The sequence below is a fragment of the Anser anser genome (assembly GCF_964211835.1).
Source record: "Anser anser genome assembly, chromosome: Z".
Classification (NCBI taxonomy): Eukaryota; Metazoa; Chordata; class Aves; order Anseriformes; family Anatidae; genus Anser; species Anser anser.
In genome coordinates, this window is record NC_139723.1 from 71554620 (window position 1) to 71577598 (window position 22979).

Consider the following 22979-nt stretch of genomic DNA (forward strand, 5'->3'; position numbering starts at 1 on the left):
CAAGCTAGAAAGTACCAGAGAAATGGGGTAGCTGAGGACACTGTTGATTTAACTTAGAGTGCCACGATCAATGAAGAAGAAAGCAAATCACATTCTCACTTTTATAACAATGGCTGAGGCTTTGGGAAGATCACTTAGGTTTTGGCATATATATATATATATATATTTTTAAATGTTCTCTAATAGGTTAGGAGGTCATCCATCTTTGCTGGGTTAGAACACCCATACTAAAGGAAGTAATAATAACTTTTTGTTCTTACCTTCTTGCCTTGGTGTAATATCTATAATTTTGCTTATGTCTTTAGTACTTTTGGACTGTGTATTTTTGACAGTAGATTTCTGTCAAAAAAAAAAAAAGTTTTCCTGTGCCTCATATTTGTTTAAAAAATTTCATTGTTTCTATTTTGTTCATTGTCTTAGTTCCTGCTGACAGTAAATTGATTCTGAGTAATAGGCAAGTTACTGTGGTCCAACCCAGCATCTGCACTATACGCTTTAAAAGTTCTTTCCATCATGGCTGCTGTTTCTTGACCAGTTATATTATCTTCATCTTTCAAGTGGTGTTTGTTTGTAGCAGAAGTGCACTGGTTTACAATTTCAGATTCTGTGAAACTGAAGCCTCACTGGTTTGCTAACCTAAAATGACTTACGACATTGATGGGTTCCCAGGTTATCACCTGGAGCTCGTTGTGCTAATATCATGAGCTAATTGAAAAGTAGAACCTTCACATTTTGAAAATAAAGGTGCAAAATAATTTACAGGCTGGCCTAAAGCTTCATAAAAATTGAATACTAGTGCAAGTATGCATGTTATCCATGAATACTTGGACTGCAACTGAGACAAAACTAAAAGTAGTCCTTCAGAAGAGGTTCCCTGAGCAACACCCCCTTCTCACCCCCCATCTTTGGAAACTGTTTAGCATTATGAACTCAACTACTGTACTTTATTGTCACTGAAATACTTTAAACTCAATGTTGAGGTATGGTAGTGATAGTTATTTTAGTAGATACTGAAATTCAGTGCTACAGAGCAAGGATCTAAATTAGGACCTATGTTTTTAAGTGCTAACAATGTGCTACTGATGTATTAACAGGTTCTAAAGAGGATGACTTCTGTAATGATTTAGTTGGCTACCTAATGTGCTTCTGTTTCATTCAGATAGAAAGCTGGTCTTATACAGGATAAGAACAATGAAACAGTTAGTTAAAAGAAGCATGCAAAGTCAAATTGATGAACCTAATAGATACCAACTTATTTCCACACTTTTTCTTCATTGTCATGAAAGCTAGTAGGAAGTTATCCAGATGAGGATTCAAGGAGAGATTTACCCATTTATCATCAAGATTTAAGTCCCATGTTTTCCCCTATGAAAATCAGCCCAACTCATGAGTGTTAATTCTGTAGTATATTGTAATGGGATTTGTGATAAATTGTATATTAGGAAATATTTTATTGAAGCCTTCATTTTGAAAAAATACAAGAAACAGTATGCAATATGGTTAACTCTATTGTTGCATTCAGTAGACATTCTAGGGAAAAATAATAAACATCATAATGCATGCTTTAGCCATTTCTTTTTTTCTTTAAAAAAAATAAAAATAAAAATAAATGAACTAAAGCAGAAATGTAAGTTGGACCAGTCATATTTTAGAAGCTTGTACCTGACATGTGACCCAGAATACATATTCAGGCAGAATTATATGCACCTTATAGTTAAATGCAGCTTCTATATTGTAAAAGAGTGCACTCCCTTTGTTTCAGGGTGGCAGGATCAGGCTACTTTGCCTTGTCTGTACAAATTTGACAATAAGTGTTTATCTCCATGTGGTAGTATTCCAGGTTGAATAAACATATCATTGTGTAAAGATTATTCTGAAGTAGCCCTTCATGGGATGCTGGAATATCCAAACACTGAACACTTGGGATATCTATGCCAGAGAAGTTTTCCCAGAATAAATCCAGATGTAGATAAAACCAGATGAATATCATTTATATACATCTGCTCTTCAGCATTTTTTTCCATGTAAATCTATGTTAATATGCACACTGTAACTTCTTGATCTTTGTGTTTTAAGATTGTTTAAAGATAACTGGCTTTGCGCAAGCTTTGTATTATTGCCAAGGGGTCATTTTCAGATGTATTACAATCAGGTTTTCTCAAGAGTACTAATTTTGCTGCTTCTAACTGAGCATTTTTGCCATAACAGATTTAAACTTCCTATACTTGACTATTCAGCACTTGACTCATTCTGATAACAAAAGTACATCTGGACAGAAGTCCCCACTGAGATGCAATTAGAGAGAAATAAAAACTGGCCACCTGAAATTGTGGCATTTAGAATGCCTACATTTTACCTTATTTAGAAAAGTCAAACTGTTCTAATGTTCTAGCTCATGTAATTCTGAACTAAAGCACTTTTATGCATCAGACACTTGAGATTTAGTCACTTGTCCACATATCACTTTTTATAATTTTTGTAATTTAGAGTTGTTTTTTTTTTTTTTTTTTTTCTCTCTCTTGTGTAGGAGGAACAGCAATCTTAGTATTAAAAAATTGCTGAGTATCTGTTTTAAGGAAGTACTATAAAACTGCCAGAAAATATTATTGAAATTACCTTGGTATCTTCTTTCTCTTTGTTTTAAATGGCTGGATTTTATTTTAAAAGTTTATGACCATCTCATGTGTGCAGTATTGGAGCAGAGAGAGATGGATACTGTCAGGTCTACTTCATTATCACAATTTTACCTAAATTTTGCAATACTGCTAATACAGTACTGTCAGATAAATGCTTTGAAGCAATCTCTTCCATAATCATCAAGCTAAGATATTCTTTGTCATTTGAATGAGACAAGAAAATTGTTTCCATGTTCTTCACAGACGACTCATGTACCTTTTCCAGTTCATCTCATGTATCATTTGAATCTAAGATGCCTTAATCTGTAATAAAGAAAGAGAATGTAATTTTGTATTGTATTTCCTTAAAATATTTTTGTTATTTTTCAGTATTTTTGAGCAAAAACACAATATGTTGTATTATTTCATCTTTTGTATTTGGAGGAGGATGAAGTTAGCTTGTGTTTGAGGGTAGCCTAGCACTTAGACAGTAGTATATATTATCAAAAATTATTATCTAGATTGATATAGGCAGAAAGAACTTTGCATGATACTTTTTCAACAGCTTTCTGTTTGGAAGTGTTATTTCTGAGCAGAGTCTTTTCAGACTAGTAGTTCAGTTTTACAGAACGTGCCTGAGTAAAAGACATCACCAATTTTTCATCATCCTTGGCAGTAATCCCCAATATCTCTCTGCTTATCCCTAATAGTAAAAATAGATAAGTTAGATAGTAAAAATAGGAAAGTTATGCCAAATTTAAACTCCATTAAATGTTGCTTTTAAAACATTGACAGAATGATATATCTGGGAGTTTGTGATATAATTTGAACAGCCTTTTACAGATGTTCAGAAATGAATTTTATAGTATATGATGGAAATCTTCAGTGGGAATGAAATATGAGTTTAATTCGGATTCATGAGAAGAGAAGATCACACTGGAATGGTTCACTCATGGGCAATAAGCACAAATGCTAGATTTTCACTAGGTAAGAATGGATTTGGCTCAAGAATTTTTGGACCTATTTAAGCATCTCTTTGTAAGCTCTCATAACCCATACAATTCACTTACTGTCTTTCTGTCCCTTACTATCTGTATATTAACCGCAGATACAGCACAGAATATGTTAAATGTGCTTTTACTTGTTTTTCTCTAATATTGATTACTCTGGTTTTACCACTGCAACAATACCTTCCTGCTGCTGCATATTCTTTCACATCTAACTGAAGTAGTGAAAGACATATTCTGACAGACATGAGTTTATGAATATGCATGGATGAGGTCCCTTTAGGCTTTTGTAATCAGTATCTTTGCAAACCAGCTGCTAACAGAAAGGATAACATATAAATGCCGATGAGGAATTGCATCCTGGAAATGACACGTGTCTTCAGATTTAACAGTGTAACTGCTCATAACTGAATATATTTTGCAGATCAATAAGATATACTAACCCTAAACCAGAATAGTTGAATGGAGAAGGCAAAATAATAAAAAAAAAAAAAAAAAAGAAAGAAAAAAAAAGTGGGAAGGAGAAAGAGAATGAGACAGTTTTAATAGAAATACAATAACTGAAGCAGAAGTGTTTATTTATTTATTTATTTTTTTTAAACTATGACCCAGCACACCAATCTCAACATGATTTGAGGAAATACAAAGTTGATATGTACTTGATGTATACAAAGTTGATGTGAATAAAAGTTGAAGGATTTCTCTGGTGTATCAAAGCTTGCTGTTTTCTTAATTTTAAAATTCCTCTAATATAATTCCTTGCATAGACTGGTTTTGTTCCTTAATTCTAAAGGTTGGATCTGAAAAACACAATTATACATATATAAAGAATTGTGTTCTTTGCATCTGGGTGTTTCCAGCCAGTGTTTATATCATATTTCTAAGGAAGACTTGCATGTTAGCTTCAAGAAATTCACAAAAAGGCTGTGCTGAAACTCAAAAATAGCCATTTTTTTTTCCAGCACTGCAATCACTAATACACCTATTAGTTTCTTTAATTACAAAGAACAGAAATAAAACTTATCCTCTTAAAAATAAATAAGAAGGAACTTCAAGTGTAAAGTTCAGAAGGAGAAAAAAAACATGTTATATGAAAGTGGATTCAATTTAATTCCATTTTAAAACTAATTTCAGTGAAATAAGAACTTCAATCTTTGTAAGATTTTGGTTGGAATTATGCAACTGTTTCTGTATGAAGGTAAGCTAAAACTTGTCTGTGTCTGTGCACTTGGAGCATGCAGAATATGCTGCAGTAGAAATAAATTATTGCTTATCACTATTAATACCTTGTGCCATACGTAATGCTTTTCTTTTTCTGAGAGGGATGTGGCTGCCTAAATTTATTAACACAAATATTAAAATCAAATATTGACATGGTATTGGGGTCAAGGCAAACTGAACTGAATTTCTCTTAAGTTAATTGTTTGATTATTTTGTTTCAATGGAATAAGAGTAATAAAGACTTCATTTGATCATAAATAAATGTACAGTAGATATGCAGACTGTGATCAGATTTTTCAGATAAAGATTTTTTCAGATTTAGCAGGTGTCCAGCAAATATGAAGCTTCCAGTTAAAAAATGTTTCCAATCATGTGCAAGTGTTTAAGTTATTTCCAATTTAACATCCTTCTCAACCTTTTTAGGCAGAGTAAATGCCTTGCCTTCAAGATGCATATACTATGGCCCAAGTCCAAGAACTCTTATTGTGTGTTGTATGCTGTGTAATGCTATAATCTCTATAGTGGAGCAATTTTTAAGTTTGTGTTTTGAGCATTCTTGTGTTCTCATTAGATGCCTTCTTTGTCTTGCTCCTGTATGTGGTTTATTATACCATCTGATTATAATATTGCTTACATTAAAGCCACTGTGCTAGAACTGAATTCACCTAGACAAATTTCCAGCCACCCCCACAGAGCCCAACCGACATCTCAGAGCCATTACCCATACTGGCAAACTTGATTCCCAATCGAAATGTCAGATTCAATTTTAAGAGCAAAAACAAAGTTTATAAAATAAAATCATAGCTTGAGAGAGAAGAGTATTTTGAGGAATTTTAGTTTCTCCACTGGGTAGGAGCAAGGAATAGATGTGGGACATCTCCGTCCATGAAAACAAAGGCACACTCAACAGGGGAGCTCAGGGAGCTAATGGAGGTGGTTTTAGCTGAATAGGTTCCTGATACAGTTGGTTGAGAGAGAAAAAATCTCCCCTGGAGTTGATAAACAGCACCTGCATTAACCTCCTACTCTGAATCACCATCTATAGGAGTCTAATTTTTTTTTTTGCTGTTTAGGGAGCCTAGGCAGACTCAACAACCGACTGAGCCATTGATGTTAAGTAACTGAAATCAGGTGATGTTAAATTTTATTATGCTTTCTTCTGTTACTGTTCATTCTCTCTAGAAAGACTCAGGACAAATGGGCCACAGGTCACTGTAGATACTTGCATATAAATATCAGTCAATGAAATGCACCATTACTAAGCCTGTTCCTCATCCATTGCTCAGGATCATGGTGTTCTTCCTGTTCTTCTCTCCCTCAAATAGTAATCACAACCTCCCATGACTGACCTCTTCCCAGGGTTTCTCCTTTGGGCTGGGTCATCTGCTTCATTGTTACCCATCTGAGTCAGAGCGTTTTCATCCCCAGAGCAGATGTCTGGGGAAGATCAAACCAAAGCAAGCACAGAGTAGAGAGTTTCCTTTAGCATCTTACCAGCTTTCAGAAATTTACAGCTAAGAGACTTCTGGACCCAGAGCTGGTATTTAACAGCCATCAATGTGTATTTCTTCTGATTTGACCAAGTGCTTTGCTGTTAGGCCAGAAGTGGGGGCACAGTGTCATCATGTTGTGACTTTGCTATACTGCTGTGGTTTCAGAGCCTGCCTCACTGCCCACAGTTTGGAGTCCCTCCTGCACTGGGAGTGAGTTTACCAGAGAGTGCCCCAAAGTGCTTTCATGGGCATGGGCTGCCAGCTCTATGGAGACACAGTAGCCACACTCCCTCCCCAGGGCATGATTTCTCATGTCTTAAAGCAAGCTCTTAAAGTGAGATGAGAGGCAGCTATAGAGCTATACCTTGAAACAGAAACAGGAAGCTACCCAGACATTGGACAGAGTGAAAAGGAAATACAGCTTTGTCCAGAATTTAATTCACTGTAGTGGATATTCAGACTCAAAAGTTTATGAGTTTTGGTCTTCAGTGTTGTGACAGGGAAGACAAAAGAGAATGAACATCACTTTTGCCTACTTATTAAGGCTCCCAGTGGATTTCAATTCATGATTGTCTCAGAAAACAGACAAAATCTGTTTTTAGAGGCAGGACTGGGGCATGGAAACTCAGCACATCTTAGGAGAATGCTATGAGGTCACTTGGGTGCTCTAAAAGTCCTTCAAGTGCTATGGAAGAGCTTTAAAAGACAAGAGGAATGTTCCCCTTCCCTCAAAGTATGAATACTTGGTACCCCAAAGTTAGTTTTTATTTATTTATTTATTTATTTATTTTTATGACTCAAGTTTACCTCCCTCTTGTAGAGGAAATGAATTATTTTTTATTTTTTAATGAGTCACTAAATCGTTTTTTTTGTTTGTTTGTTTGTTTTTTCCAATAGATCAATAAACATCATTTTGTGTGTTGGTTATAGGCTGCTAAATCATTTTTTCTTCAAGTTTTTTTATTACCCTAAAAACCTTACAAACACCAGTAAGCACCTGCAGTTTTAGCGTATTTGAATTTAAGAACAGGTCATCAGTGAAACTCATCAGAGTTCTCAGAAAAAGAAAAGCATATGACCTAGATCCTCCCTGTGTACTTTGACACCAAGGTTTGTTCTCTTCATAAAGACAGAGTAAGATATCAGCTGCAAAACTCCTTTGCTTCCTGCCTTCACTCCCTAACAAAATAATGCAAAGCTATTTGTTGGAGATAGTTCTTGTTGTAGGACTGTGATTTACCAAACACACAGACCAGCCCCTCAAGGGATCAGATATTTAATAATTTAATTCCCTGAAGAACTGTAAACTAACCAGATGTAACCTAAAGTCTCAAAGGTATCAGATTAGGAAATAAATTGAAAACTGACAGGAAAAGTGCAGTTTTCAACACCAGCTAAGTATAGAAAAATGCTTAAAAACACTGCATCTCTACCTTAAAAACTATGTTACTTAAACAGAAAAGAATTTATGATAAAAGCTATAGACTAAGGAGAAAAATATTTGAATTCTCCCCTGTGGAACTGAATTCCTTGCCATGGAAAGGCTATTCTTCAAAGCACTGGAACTCCTGAATCCTAGTACCAACTCTTATGCTGAATCTCAGAATGAAATAAGCATTGATTCACCTTGATTAATTTTTAAGCAGATTAAAACACTCAGGCCACATGTAGACACATTTGCCTTTCTGAGTAGATTATATCAGTATCTTTCATTCTACTGTAATCTGCAATGATATATACATATATATTTAATTTTTCTAAGGTCACATTCGTTATATACTTACAAAGGGAAAATATTTTGCTAGAGCATGCATGTATATAGAACAAGAATTAAAGTATTTGTAGGGAAGTATTTCAGACAGTATTTTGAGATGTTAGTGAGAAAGCATTTTGATATTATGATTTTATGCATGTCTGTCTATCTTCCTTTTAATTTATATATCAAGTTTTCCTATCCTTTTCTAAGAATATCTTTGTCTGCTACCTACTAAGTTAGTCTTTTTTTTTTTTCACTGTTTTCGCACAGCTTCAAAATCTCTGATTCAAAAAGAATGGTAATAGCACTCAGAATGCTAAATATCCAGTGCCAAAAACCATTTTATTTTCATTTGTCATTTTATTTGGGATCAGATGCTTCACATAATTTGCTGTCTAGTCTGAGTTGTTCACAGAATGCAGACATGCAGTTCCTCCTGCAGAGTTCCTTTTTCTGAATTAGTTGCAAATACTGTCTACGACAATAGTGATTCTACTTAACAGTTTTTTAGTAAAGCAGTATACTGTGGAGTCACAAGTCAGGTTTGTATCACTTCACTCCTTCAGCTGTCTCCCAGAATGGCGCTATATTAAGCTCACATTATCATCCGTCTGTTCCTAACTATCAGATAACTACTGTGGAGAATCCAAAGCTTTTCTTGATGGTTGCATTATAAAAGCATTTCATAAATCATTTGATTCGGTGCTCGAGGCTTGTTAAATAAACATTGCATTATATCCATCTTTCACCAACTGAAAAGAGCAGAAAAAGAGATATGGTGTCTTTACCACACTCTGAATTTTTAAGTCTCCTCACCACTTTTATTTCACTTCAGTTTGTCATTCGGAAAGGTTTCTTGTAGGATTTATATATTTTCTCATTATTGTTTTGACCTTTCTTTTTCTTCTTTTCTTACAGTAAAGAGAAGATTTGTTTGCCCAGTTAAATCATATCTAATAGAAACCTGTAGATGTACTTATTTGTTGTAGTCACTTATGGTGACTACATAATACTTACTGTGTATTTACTGTAATTGGAACATATTGTCCCCTTGGTGGACACCGTGTATCTGTTCCAGTCAGTCCCTTGCTTAAAGTGATCATGCAAAGTTTATTTCAGGATCAAAAAATAGCGTGACTTCATCAAACTTTGAATGTGCTGTGAGAGAGCAGAACAAATGCCAAAGCTCATTGTCAGATCATTGGATTATTTTAAAAATAAAAAAAAAAACATAAAAAAAAGAAAAAAAAAGATTTCAGAGAACAAAATTCAGCATGGAATAGCATGGAAACTGAAACATCTTCAGATAAGATCAAAAAAAAAAGAATTTTTGGCTATTTTAGATAATAAAATTAATTCAAAGGAGGGAAGAGGAAATGGTCTCCATTGGTAGTAAATGCTACTAAAATTCATAGAATCATAGAATCATTAAGGTTGGAAAAGACCTCCAAGATCATCTAGTTCAACCATCCCCCTCCCACCAATGTCACCCAGTAAACTATGTCCCTAAGCACCACGTCCAGTCTTTCCTCGAACACCCCCAGGGACGGTGACTCCACCACCTCCCTGGGCAACCCGTTCCAATGCCTGACTACTTTCTAAGAAGAAATGTCTCCTCATTTCCCACCTGAACCTCCCTTGGTGCAACTTGAGGCCATTCCCTCTAGTCCTATCACTACTTATCTGTGAGAAGAGGCTGACCCCCAGCTTCCCACACCTTCCTTTCAGGTAGTTGTAGAGAGCAATAAGGTCTCCCCTGAGCCTCCTCTTCTCCAGACGGAACAACCCCGGTTCCCTCAGCCACTCCTCACAGGACTTGTGCTCCAGGCCCTTCACCAGTTTTGTAGCCCTTCTCTGGACACCCTCAAGTGACTCGATGTCCTTCTTGTACTGAGGTGCCCAAAACTGGACACAGTACTTCAGGTGCGGTGTCACAAGAGCAGAGTACAGGGGGACAGTCACCTCCCTGGGACGATCACATCCCTGGTCCTGCTGGCTACGCTATTCCTGATACAAGCCAGGATGCCGTTGGCCTTTATGGCCACGTGGGCACACTGCGCGCTCATGTTCAGGTGAGCATCAGTCAGCACCCCCAGAGCCTTTTCCTCTGCACAGCTTTTGAGCCACTCTCCCCCAGGCCTGTAGCGCTGCATCAGGTTGTTGTGACCAAAGTGCAGGATCTGGCACTTAGCCATGTTAAACCTCAACCCATTGGCCTCTGACACTACCTAAAATTATGCCACCTAAAAAGTTTGAAAACAAATGTATAAAAAAACAGCCACAAGCGATAGGAAAGGTCTAGGGCACCCAGATGTCTACCTTGCAGAAGCTGTTCATGTTCTGCATGAGTACTTAAAGAAGCTGAAACACAAACTTTTCAAAAAATCCAAGTCTCTGCATTGCATTCTGAATTCTTTTTCCATGCGGAACAGCCACAGGTGGGGTAGCAGTTACATTTTGGGAAATTCTTTCACTAGTATTTGTCTCTGAGTTTATCTCTGATTAGCTGGCATGGGAGCTCTATGAATACTGGTAGATACATGCCCAGGTCTGTTTTCTCTCCTGACAACTGGACTTCTAAGTAACCAAGACAAGATGGCCACAAGATGGCTGTGTGGAAGAGTATTAATTGACCCCAGCCAAAACCACCAGCTTCTGAAAAATTACAAGTCCACCTAGTCAGATTCCATGGTGGGAGAATGTTTCATAGCACTATTACCTTTTCATGTGGGAAAAACAGGCATAGTCTTTTAACATTTTACTCTGAACTTTGTAAAATCGTGGGTACAGATTCTTTAAAAATTCTTATTAAAATAACTTGAATGAGATACTTGGAATGAGAGATTATTTAAAATGAAATTAATACATTAAGAACTTCTTCAGTCTTTTGGGTTCAGTTAGGATATCATAGTGACTCGATAAAAGGATGAATCAGAGTGGGCTGACAAACAGGCAAAAGAGTAGAGAAAAAATATTTTTAAGGTCTAATTTTGTGACTTAATGTGTATACATCTGTAAAAAATGATGATTTCATCTCTGATTAGATGCAGATTATCAGCGCTAAGAGCAGCACCGAGCAATATACAGGAAAGCCTGCCCTATGAGATTTTAAAGAGATGCATGTCTTATGTGAACCATCCTTTTGAATGCAACCGGCCTACGCATATGAACATAATAACTCAAATATATGTGCAAGACCAAAGTGTGTGCTTAAGAAAAATTTTTGCACTTCTGTTGCTTTTAATAAATAGCTATGCTGATTCCACAAAGAAAATAATGAATCCCTACCACAAAAAGGTAATCAGAGGGGGATATTCTTGCAGCTTTTTTAATGGGGAAGGTATTAGCAGATAAATACTCAGTGATTTCTTTTGCGTCAAGAAAAATAATCAAAAGAAAAACAAAGATCTGTTACACTGCTGTGTTTTTGTTTGATGGCTAGTTCCAAAGACATAGCACCAAAACCTGAATAAGCTGTAATGACAGTAGTCACATAACAACTCTGAACAAAGTAAATATGTAATATTTAGTCATTACTCCTCCAGTCAAACCTATTGTCCTGTGAAATGCAATACCAAACACTTTTTACATTTTATTCTGCCCATATTGGTCTCGAAACTATATGCTGAGTCATTTGCACCATCTGTTTTCTGTGCACATATCAGCAGAGAGAAATGCTGAGAAGATTCTGAAGACATCTGTTTATTCCACTGAGCTTACCAATTCATTTTTTTTCCTTATATCATATATATGTACAAACTTCCTAAAATTTACTCGTCTTCCTGGCACTTCTTAAGATTTTTAGAATAACAGCAAAATTTTTAGTCTTCCAAATCTGATACCACCTTGCCTTTGTTTACTAGGTTTAGGAATCAACAAGAGAGTCTTAGCAGTAACAGCTGTGATAAGAAGTATATGTTTTGCATGGCAGTACATTCACCACTACACGAGTTTTGAAAAAATAAGCATTGCAAAGCTTTTCCACTGGACACCTTGGTTATTTGTTGTGGTATTCAAACAGCATTTTTAAAAACTGAAATGGTGAGATAGAATTTTGCTGTGATTTGATATCTAAGATTTTAATCAAACTGTCATTCTAAGGTACTGTTGAAACCAGATGCAGTAAATTATGCAACTGACTGATGGACAACTATGAATGCTATGTATTCATACTAAAATGTATAGGTGGATGTATATGACAAGTTTTATTTAAGGGCCCAATTCTAGTGTGATGTCTGAGTTACAGGCATATAATTTAGTTGACACAGGTAAATTACTGCCAATGGACATAGCTTGTATTCTGAAATGTGAGAGCAGATCCAGAATTTGAAGATGTGTAGGTGACAAATTAAGAGCATGAGAAACTTTAGAGGTCAATAAGGCTTTTTTGGAAAGTTCACTGTAACAGTTTTTGGCCACTAAATTTAGATGACACAGGATTTAGTAAGAAACACTTGTCCATTTCTCTAGTTCTGTTTGATATACTAATTAAAAGTGTCATAAACATGCAGTTATAGCCTTTTCTTAGGATGTCTTTTTGATTAGTTGAACTGTGTTTTAAGTAATTATTATATTTTAGAAGTCTTTAAAAGGCTGTTAGAAATAAAAGCTTGCAGGTAAATATATAGAAATAAGTCACGGTAAGGTTGTGTGAGATACAAGTACAGTTAAATCAAATTCCCCTTGGAAAAGATTGTAATTTTTATAGTAACTTTGACAAGCAGCAATTCATCTCCTCAAGATTTTAGGGCGGTGTTTCCTTGGGGCCACTGCTGCATTATTTTGTGTGCTGCCATGCTATCAAGGATGTTTCATACTTTCTTCAACCTTTGAAGCCCTATCCTGAATTTTACATTTGTTTTATGCAATTGATTTCTGTGACAATGTTAAAGCCAGAGGGTTTATGTACTGTCGAGCTTCCTTCACTGCTCCCAGGTAAACCTGGTATTGCCTGGGAGGGTGTTTATGTGGCCAGCTCCATGCAAGAGCATTTCTAACAAAGTTCCAGAGCTTTGAAACACTTTCTAATACTTTATAATTTACTAGTATAGACACAGTCTGTGTATTTCCTGTCAAGATTTATAGCTGTCTTTACTCCTTCAGAAATCACTTGCCTTCAGGAGAACCCAAAGGGAATGGTGGCCATGAATGAGTGTCTGTTACTGTCTACTAGGCAAGCTCTTTGAGTTATGGACAGGCTACTTGTCCATTCCTACTGTGGCTTTGGGGGGGACAATTAGAATTCTGAGTCCAAGATCACTGTAGGAATCATTTCACTTATCGCCTAAGTCAATCTTTGCTCCACAATTATAAAGCATCCCCCTGCAAATTGAGACACACACAGTTTCTGTGATACACACGGTATCTGTGATGTGAAAGGAGAAAGGAACTGAGTCAAAAATTTGGAAAACAACACTGTCTGTGCAATAGTCTACTTGTTACGAGATTTCAAAACCAATTTATATCTCAATGCAAGGGTATAGCTGAGGGAAGATAAGTTGTGCCTAAGGGAATGACTACAATGTGGGCGTGGAATTGAGTTGTCTGATGACAAAAAAATCTCCTCATGAAAATCTCCATAGTTTCCAGTAAAATAGAAACCCTTTTTTAATCCACTGAGTAAAATAATTTGCCTTTTATTTTTGTGCCTTAGAAGATGCCACATGACCTTTCTTACAAGCTGAAAAGTTAATATTATACAAAGATATCTGCAGATTTGAAATTATGAGACAAAGGTGCAGGAAGAGGCTTGGAAACAGATCTTTAAAATCAGGAGTGCTCAGTGATGAATATATATTTTAGGATAACTGCTAAGTTAATGTATATACTTACAAAAATAATTGCAAATGATGAGTTATCATGGTTTCCACAAATGTGAAGATTTCCTAATGTTATCAAGCTAGATTATGTAATCAATTCTTGGATAAACAGCTTTGGTATTTTTCACAATTACAGTCTTTAATAGTTTTTCCAAATTAATGTCATTTCATTTAAAACATTTTAAACTGATTACTGCTAATCTGGAACCAGTGATCAGCCCATTGTCAACTAAGAAATCAAATGCCCTTTTTTACTGATTGGTTGAAGATATTTTTTTTTTCCTTAATCTAAAATATTACCATTTAGGGAAACATTTAATTAGGGAAACGTTTAATAAAAAGCTGAATTTGTAAACACTGGTCTATTTTCTAGGATAGACTTTTATTAACTCAGAGATATTATCTGTGAATGTAAAAATTGCCTTATGATGTAAGTGCAAAAATGCTCCTTAATAAAAATGCATGCAAGCTAGTAGCAGAGGAGTGGTCACTATGATTTACTTTTGTACAGTGAAGAGCAGCAAACCTGAATCAAGTGGTGGAAAATTCCAACCTTTCACATTGAAACAGTTGTTCCTGCCAAACCCTGAGATTATACAACACAAATTGAAAAATAGTGAAATAATTATTATTCGTTTTTTATTTACTAACTTTGGTAGTAACATTCATGATTTATAAAATTTGATATTAGCACCAGTGTTCTTTTTAAGTGGTTTCTACATTTGGGATAAATTGGTGAACAACACAAGTAACAGTACTGAAATTTGCACTTTCCATAATGATATTTTTTCAGCACCATCTTTAAGAAAAAAAAACAATCCATAGAAACTAAAAAGACCACCTTTTGAGACTGGTTCTACAAGAGTTGACTGATTATTAAGAAAAAAACAAAAAACAAACAACCAAAAAAAAACATTGGCATGCGTATTCAACAACAAAATGTTCAGACAAATCCAAGCTGAATTTAAATCTTTTTTTTTTTTTTTTCCCCAGACATTTTCACCAGGTCTTTTTCTCATTCTGCTAACCCCTTTTTACCCAGCTGAGGACCAGCTCCTCTGGACCATCCTGTGACAAATGTCTGACATGTGCCTTGCCTATAACAAAGTCTATCACAATCTCATTAGTGATGTCCAATGCTAATTATTTAACAAAATGGCTTTTTGAGATGGTCTTGACTTCTTATCTGGATTCAGATGAAATCATGACTGTTTGAATTGTTGGATCCTACTTTGGCTTATATATGTAGGTAGATATATATGGTTTATTTTGTTGCACATATCTAGTTTCTATTCGATCACTGCAACTGCTTAATTCCTTCATGGTACTTCTTCTCAAGTGGTATTTTATGTACTTTTCATTCAACCTCTTACATATTTAGTAGAAGGCCTGTTTCCTAAATTTCCATTTTATTATTCTTTTCTTAAAGACATTGGTATTTTACTTACCATTTAATTAACAGATTTTAAATGGATCTCAGTCAAGAAATAAAATCAGCAAGCTTTAGATTTAAATCAAAAATTAAAAAAAGTAAAAATATAATTTTATTGAAAGAACTTTGAAATTTATCACACCAAGAGTATAATAGAAAAGATCAAGATCAAGATAGACAAGATCAAGATCAGCATTTGTTTTTATTTAGTATTTATTATAGTTATGCTAAAAAGTACAGTTTAGGACCAGGATCTGCTGCATACAGCCCTGCAAGAACTGTAGAGGTTCTGATCTTTAAGACTCTTTAACACTGTGTTTTTAATAATACTACATGTAGCCTTATTTATTATTATTATTTTTTTTTTCCCAGCAAATTGTTTATTTTCCTCATTATAGTCTATGTAAATCTATAACTGCTAAGAAGTTTGGAATGGATCTCTAAAAATAATGGTATCAAAAATGACTGATACCAGCTGGAAGTAAAGCCCTTCAAAATGGGAGATGGAGAGGAAAGCACCTGATTTTCTGAGCATTTGTTAAAGCCCCAAAACAAAAACAACAATATCTGATTTCCTCATTATTCAGTGAAACCCACCAATGATCAACAATGTTACTCCTCTAATTCTTTTTTTTTTTTTAGTACAGACGTTGAAAACCTATTGCTTAACAGAATTTACAGCACAAAAGTTTCATTTGTAAAGAAAGAAAACTTCACAAATATGAAAACTTTTAACTTATATAGAGAAACAAGAGGAAAAGTAGAGAAACCTTTATTTTTTAAATTATTATATTACTAAATATATGATACTTTTGTTATCTGCAGTCAAAGAATGGTTAGCTTATTTCCTATTACCAGCTATTATAGCTCATAGGGGTCTAGGCAAAGCATTTGAAAAGATGAAAAATAAGATCAGTCAGTAATCTTGGCATTTAAGATGGCAAGAGAGCAAGCTGCATATCTCTGAGAACAAAAGAATATTTCAGCGAAGCTTGCATGAGTGAAAGAGAGACACAGATATTGATATTTCACATGTAAGTTTTATATAGAAATTTTACCACTGATTTAGACGTTTGCTTGTTTACAGAATTATTATTTTTGGTCCTGTATGTTATACCCAATACTGGATAACTGCCTAATCTTATTAATGTCATCTCAGTTCTTCCTTCTTCACTTCATTTCTGAAATTATTCCGAGTTTTTTGTGAGAAAACACTGTGTTTTCTCATGTACTCTGCGTGCCTCCAAGCACAGTTTGTTTTCCTGGGCAATGGATGATCAGCAGCTATAAAACAGTTCTCATTTCATTCCTTTGGGAAGGAAAACAGAAAAATCTAACCAAGACTGCTCAGGCTTTTTGAACATGGTAAAGTGTCTGCTATTCTCTGGGAATGCCCCCTTTGGCTGTCTGTAATAATATATATATAATAATCTGTAAAGCTACAGATATTAAAAGCCTCTGAAAGAGCTGCCAGGTCCTTCTAATCTCCCAGAGAGAGTTGGAAGAGGTAGCTGTATATCAGAAGTACAGTACTCATGCAAATCTCATGAAGTTTCAACAATGGCGAAGTGCAAGTTTGTTCACCTGATCTGGGGCAATCCCAAATATAAATACAAGCTGAGTGATGAGTAGATGGAGAACATCCTTCAGGAGAAGGAATTCAGGGTATTGATTGGTGAAAAACTCAACGTGATCTGACAATGTGCATTTGCAGCCCTGAAAGCCACCTGTATCCTGGGCTGCATTAAAAGAAGCATGACCTTGAGGGAGGTTGAGGGAGGTGATTCTCCTCCTCTGCTCTGCATTTGTGAGACCCCCACATGGAGTCCTGCATTCAGCTCTGGGGCCCCCAGCACAACAAGGACATGGAAGTATTAGAACAAGACCAGAGGAGGGCCAGGAGGATGATCAGAGGGCTGGAGCACCTCTCATAAGAAGACAGGCTGAGGGAGCTTGGGTTGTTCAGCCTGGAGAAGAGAAGGCTCCTGGGAGACCTTAGAGGAGCCTTCCAGTACCTAAAGGGGTCCTAGAGGAAAGCTGGAGAGGGACTCTTTGTCGGGGAGTGCAGTGATAGGAGAAGGAGTAATGGCTTTAAACTGGAAGGGGGTAGGTTTTGATTAGATGTAAGGAAGAAATTCTTTATTCTGAGGGTGGTGAGGCGTTGGAACATGTTGCTCGCGGAAGTAGTGGATGCCCCATCCCTGGAGGTGTTCAAGGCCAGGCTAGATGAGGCTTTGAGCAACCTGGTCCAGGGGGAGGTGTTCCTGTCCATAGCAGAGGTTTTGAAACCAGGTGATATTTAAGGTCTCTTCCAACCTTAAAGATACCAACCTTCCATTCTATGATTTTATGATTCTGTGACTCAGGAATTCATCTTTTTTGAGCCATGTGGCTATGAACACAAGTTTGCTATGTTTGCCAAATAAACAGAGTTCTTTTGAATCGAGATGCTGCTGGTATAAACAGAAATTATGGGACTAAAAAGGATAAACAAGAATATAACAAATACATTTATTTTTTTTTTAATCTCCTTTGGAAGCCAAACAGCTGACAAAATGAAATGTGGTTGTGTGTTAAAATCAGCAACTCTGAAAAGAAAGAAATGGGGCCCAAGGATATTTTCATATATACTAAAACAGAGTACCACCTTCTTGTGGTTGATAAGTCTTCATGCTCTGATCTTTCTAATCCTTCTGCCATGGACTGTAAAATAAAATTGACCTTTAGTCTGCTTTTAATTAGGTTAACTCCCAAGTTTGAGAACACAGTCATGTTTAAAATAGCCAAATGTATTTCACATCACTGTGCTAAGTACTGCCTGGCAGAATCTCTGACACTTTATCTAAAAATTAATTTAGAAGGAATATTCTTTCTTGTGCACGGATACATTACTAGACCACTCTTTCAGAGCCAGTAATCAGTGACTCCACTATTCATGTACGAACATATTTTTAATTTCAGCTGCTTGCTGGCTCAGTCACCTGTCTCTTTTCTTGCAGAATGATTCCTGGGGAAAACAGTACTCATACGCACTCTTCAAAGCCATGAGCCATATGCTCTGCATTGGTTATGGAGCCCGTGCCCCTGTCAGCATGTCCGACCTCTGGATAACCATGTTGAGTATGATAGTGGGGGCTACTTGTTATGCCATGTTTGTTGGTCATGCTACTGCCCTCATTCAGTCTCTGGATTCTTCACGGCGACAATATCAAGAAAAGGTAACTCCTTTTTATGTACCTTTGTAAGTTTTGAAGTAGTTTAAAGAAATGTTTTAAGTGTGGAAGAGCTCTTACAAGTTTACAAAAAATGATCTAGTATCTGAATCCTGCTGTGAAGATTATTGAACACAAAGGAATTCAGGAAACACCATGGGCTAACCATATTCCTGTACTACACCCTATCAGTACTTAGCCTAGGTAAGTTGAATGGTGGCCCTGAGGTTGGTCACTTAGGTATGTCTATACAACTTCCTGTTATTCCTTTCAACTGCAGTTTAGAGATAAACTTCAACAACAAAATAATGGCCTTTGAATGAGGACCAGTCCCTCATAAATTAGTTTTGTTTGGAACCACCTCAAGGAAATGCTAAAAGTAAGTCTTTGTTTGCATTGTAATGACACTGTTTACTCTTTAATCCATGATCTATTAGGACTTCTCCAGAGGTAAAAGGAACAGTAGTCATGGGATAGAAAAGTAGAGAGAATTTAGTGGAAGAAAAAGAGTTCTTTACAAAATAGGAAGAAAAAGTGTGTTCAATTCTTTGTTAGTTTCCTCATAGGTATGACTAGATTTAAAAAGATGTAAATCGGTACAGAGTCAGGAATGAGCACGAAGATGCACTAACTAGCACTGCCAGTTGTGCAATAAAAGGCAGAGGCAAATGTGAGTGAAGCTAAGAAACCCAGTGATGAGGCTAGGAATGTTGTCATAAGGAAGAAAGAAGCAGAATCAGTATGAAGATCCCTCAGCAAGGGACACTAAGGATGTGTAGAATTAATGAGATGCTTAAAAGAAACCAAAGTAGGATATTGTAGTAAATGGGGAACTGGAGAGGTTATGCCAGGAGAGAGGTCAGCTAAACTAAGCAGTGAAATCAGAGTGTTCAAATCAGCAAATAAGAAACATGGCCTGAGCAGTATTATTTGGCATGGGTCCATAAGAAAGTCCATAAAGGCAAACTGAGCAGAAATTCTAGTGTAAGGTAATATAAGCCAGGATGAGAAACCTGGCAGAGAGTGAGTAAAGGAGAGGGTGACCCTGGCATGTGCTGAAGATGAAAAAGAATGGGCTGAGTTTGCTGGGCAAGAAAAATGGAAAAGTCCAAAAAAGACCTGTGAGTAGAATGGAGTAGGGTGTTTTCCTTACAGGCAGGCAAAGAGAAAAGAAGGTGAATGTAATGTGGAAGAGTTTACATTCGCTTCTGTTCAGCTCAAGCTGCAACAAGACAACAAAGCCAATGTATCAGAGACAGGCAGAGATAAGGGATGTGCTAAAAGTCCAGTTATAGAAAAATTAGTTGGTGGCTGATACATTAATCTCACAGCAGTTTAAAAGAGAAGTTTGCAAGCAAGAAAGCCCACACAGTATTACCTTGAAACAGAAGTGAAGACAAAAGGTTTAGAAGGAGAGGATGAGTGAGCATGACAATCTCTAAAAAATTCAGTGCTGTCAGTGGGCACATGAAATTCCCTAATCCGTTTCGGTACAGGGTCACAGGGCTTTTCCTGGTTTAACCCACACTAACTGTCTTGTTGGTGCTAGCCAACATGATCCATGATCTCTTCTGCCTGCTGAAAGGGAAGCAATTTTATCAAAATGAGACATTTATAGGGATCTGTGGGACAGAAGTATCTTAACAATAGACATAAAAGGAAGGTTAAAGAAGGAAGCCCCATGCCTAGTATAACTGCAGTTTCATTAGAGGTTAGTATATACACACATATACATGTACACAGATGTATCAAACCAGCAGAAATGTCACCATTCACCTGGAACCTCATCATAATCATTATCCTCAGGCCTTTCTAGATGAAGCATGTTATCACAGTGTTTTGAGCTACAGAAATACAAAGCATGTGTAAAAATATTCATAATTTATGTTAAGTAAACCCAGACTGCAGTCTTTATTAAACATTAACATAGAAATGCATGGTATTTTTTAATCCCACAGTTCTGGACATTTTCATTCTTTATTCATTTTTTTCATGCTTATTTTTTTCCTGACGTCAGAGGCACGAGTCTAACATGGCATTCACAATGAGGAATGAAAGAAGTGAGACAGAAATTGTATATTTTTATGCTTTAGAAAACATTTCTCTGTCTTTCTGGCAGCAATTTGTATGCCAATTATTACACGTTAGAGTTAAATGATGTCTTAACTAAAGAAATTTTCTGCTGACTTCTGAGGCACTGAAATCATGTGTATCATCAGCTATAACAACTATGCTGACATGATTGTATATTCTTATCCATTGCTTTATCATAGTTTGATAAAACATACTTTGAAAGAAATCTTTGATTATAGCCTAAGAATTATAAAACTATTACCAAAGTATATTATACATATATACTTTTTTTTTTTTTTTTTTACTGTGTGCTAGATAAATAGGTATTTCAAGGACCATTTTGTGCTATCTGTTTTGTCAGCATATTTTTTAAATTACAGGCAGATAAAAATAGCTTATATTTCATTTAAATGAGACTCGAGAAAAAGGTAAATCAACTCTCTAGACACATGTTTTAGGGTTTTAATAAATATACTGTAATATCTTCTTTTACCTAGTGTATTGCTTCTTCTTTTTCCTGGAATTCAAAAGTTGGAAAAATCATAAGAGAGTGTGACTTATTTATATATATTTTTTGTGTGTGTTGAAATGATAAAATAATCTTTTTTTTAGTTTTACATGTGTAGGAATGTCTGTTTCTAGTCTCCATTGTTTCTTTTTTAAGAGATACTGAAAATAATGGAATTACCACAAATTGCTAGGCAACACAGAATGATAACAGAGATGACAAAAGAGCTTGTTCTTAGGTCTGAGTAACATCATGCCAGAATCTTATCCTTTTTTTTTTTTTTTTTTTTTTTTTTTTTAATGGTCTTTCTGCTTTAGTGCTGTAGCTAAAATGACATTTGATCCAACTAGTGGAAGGAGAATTCTGAATTCTGGTCCTTCTTACACTGAAAGCAGCTAGAGGTGACAGATTTGCTGAGATCACCTTATCTTCCTCATTCAGATCCTCCCAAAGCTCAGGGCATGCATAACTAGAACAGACATAATTCATAATGGAAGAAATAAACACAGGAAGACAAGAGGGAGTTTTCATTAAGCCAAATATGTCAAGCACCATCTAAGAGCACCTGCTAAGAACTTGACCTGTGCCAAGCTCTGCATGCTGAGAGAAATCAAAGTATGGTGAAGCAAATATTGCTCCACATGTTTATTGTTGTGAGCCAAAGACATAATTTATCAGAGGAAATTAACCGTGATTATTAGCTACCAAATGTAGAAGGTGGAAGATGAAATCACATACCACGAATTGCTACCAAAAAAAAAAAAAAGGCTACATTGGTACATTCTGGTCACTTTGAGGAACAACTTCATAGTTTCTTCTGCTGAAGTAAGCGGAACTGTTCTCAGAAAAAAATCACCTCTCAGAGTGCATACGTAAATCAGAACTTGATTTCAATGACTGAAGTACCAAGGCATGTCAGAGGAGAAAGATGTCGAAGCCACATATACTACACCTGTATTCTCTTTTCAATAAGAAAATCTGACAAATCATTCTACCTTATGAAAGGACAGATGAAATCAATGGCATCTTAGCACTTTCCCTTCCCAGTCTTTGGTGTATGTTAGAAATGAATGCAGTAGTAAAAAGAAATCATATTTTAAGTAATAAATGTCTTGAAATTTTCTAAAATCTCTGAAGTCACCATATCTAAAAGATGTTTGCCTCTGCTAAGGCCATAAAAATATCATCATAATAATAATTAATAAATAATAACAATAACAATAACAATAATAACAATAATAACAATAATAATAATAATAATAATAATAAACAGCTCTCTCAATATACTGAATGCTGTCCTAATCTTGAGAAGATATGTTAAATCATTATTACAGATATGAAAGATTTCTGAGCTTGACATCAACTTCAAATACCCCAAAGGACATCTTCTAACCCTATACTCTGTTTTTATCTTATCTCTTAATTTATGGTCTTTTAGTAACTTCAGTAAAATTAGTCTAGTTCAAAGAGAGAAAAGGACCTAAAAGTACTTTCTAGAGAGAAAAAGCAGTAACTGCATATAAAGATAATTTAAAAGGAATTTGCTAATTGGTTTTGGGTGTTGTTATATAGAAAACATCATGATTTGAAGCACAGATTTCTCATTTTTCATTTTCTTTTTAGGTATCCAAAGAAATGTTTACAAATGAATAACAGGGTTAGTACAGGAGGACAGCTTTAGATTGTGCAGCATCATGCCTTTCATCAGCTTTATGAGTCTGCCCCTCACTGCACCAGTTTGGATATCTAAATTCTTGGTGAAGTGCATGGAGAGAGACACACCTGATGTGCAATTTAAAGAGCAGCAAGCTCTTGGGCTGGTTGGTGACAGCAGTGGCTGAGG

General features: G+C 35.8%; 1 protein-coding gene across 2 annotated transcripts in view; it reads left to right on the forward strand.

Moving 5' to 3' along the window:
* The window catches only part of HCN1 (hyperpolarization activated cyclic nucleotide gated potassium channel 1), a 212776-nt gene that overhangs the window by 114145 nt on the left and 75652 nt on the right, over positions 1-22979 (forward strand). The window contains exon 4 of one of the 2 annotated variants that reach the window (XM_083816272.1): positions 18343-18561. The exons of the other annotated variant lie outside the window; for it this stretch is intronic. Coding sequence (XP_083672398.1) covers positions 18343-18561 — 219 coding nt within the window. The remainder of the gene's footprint in view (positions 1-18342; positions 18562-22979) is intronic. 2 annotated transcript variants of the gene reach the window in all.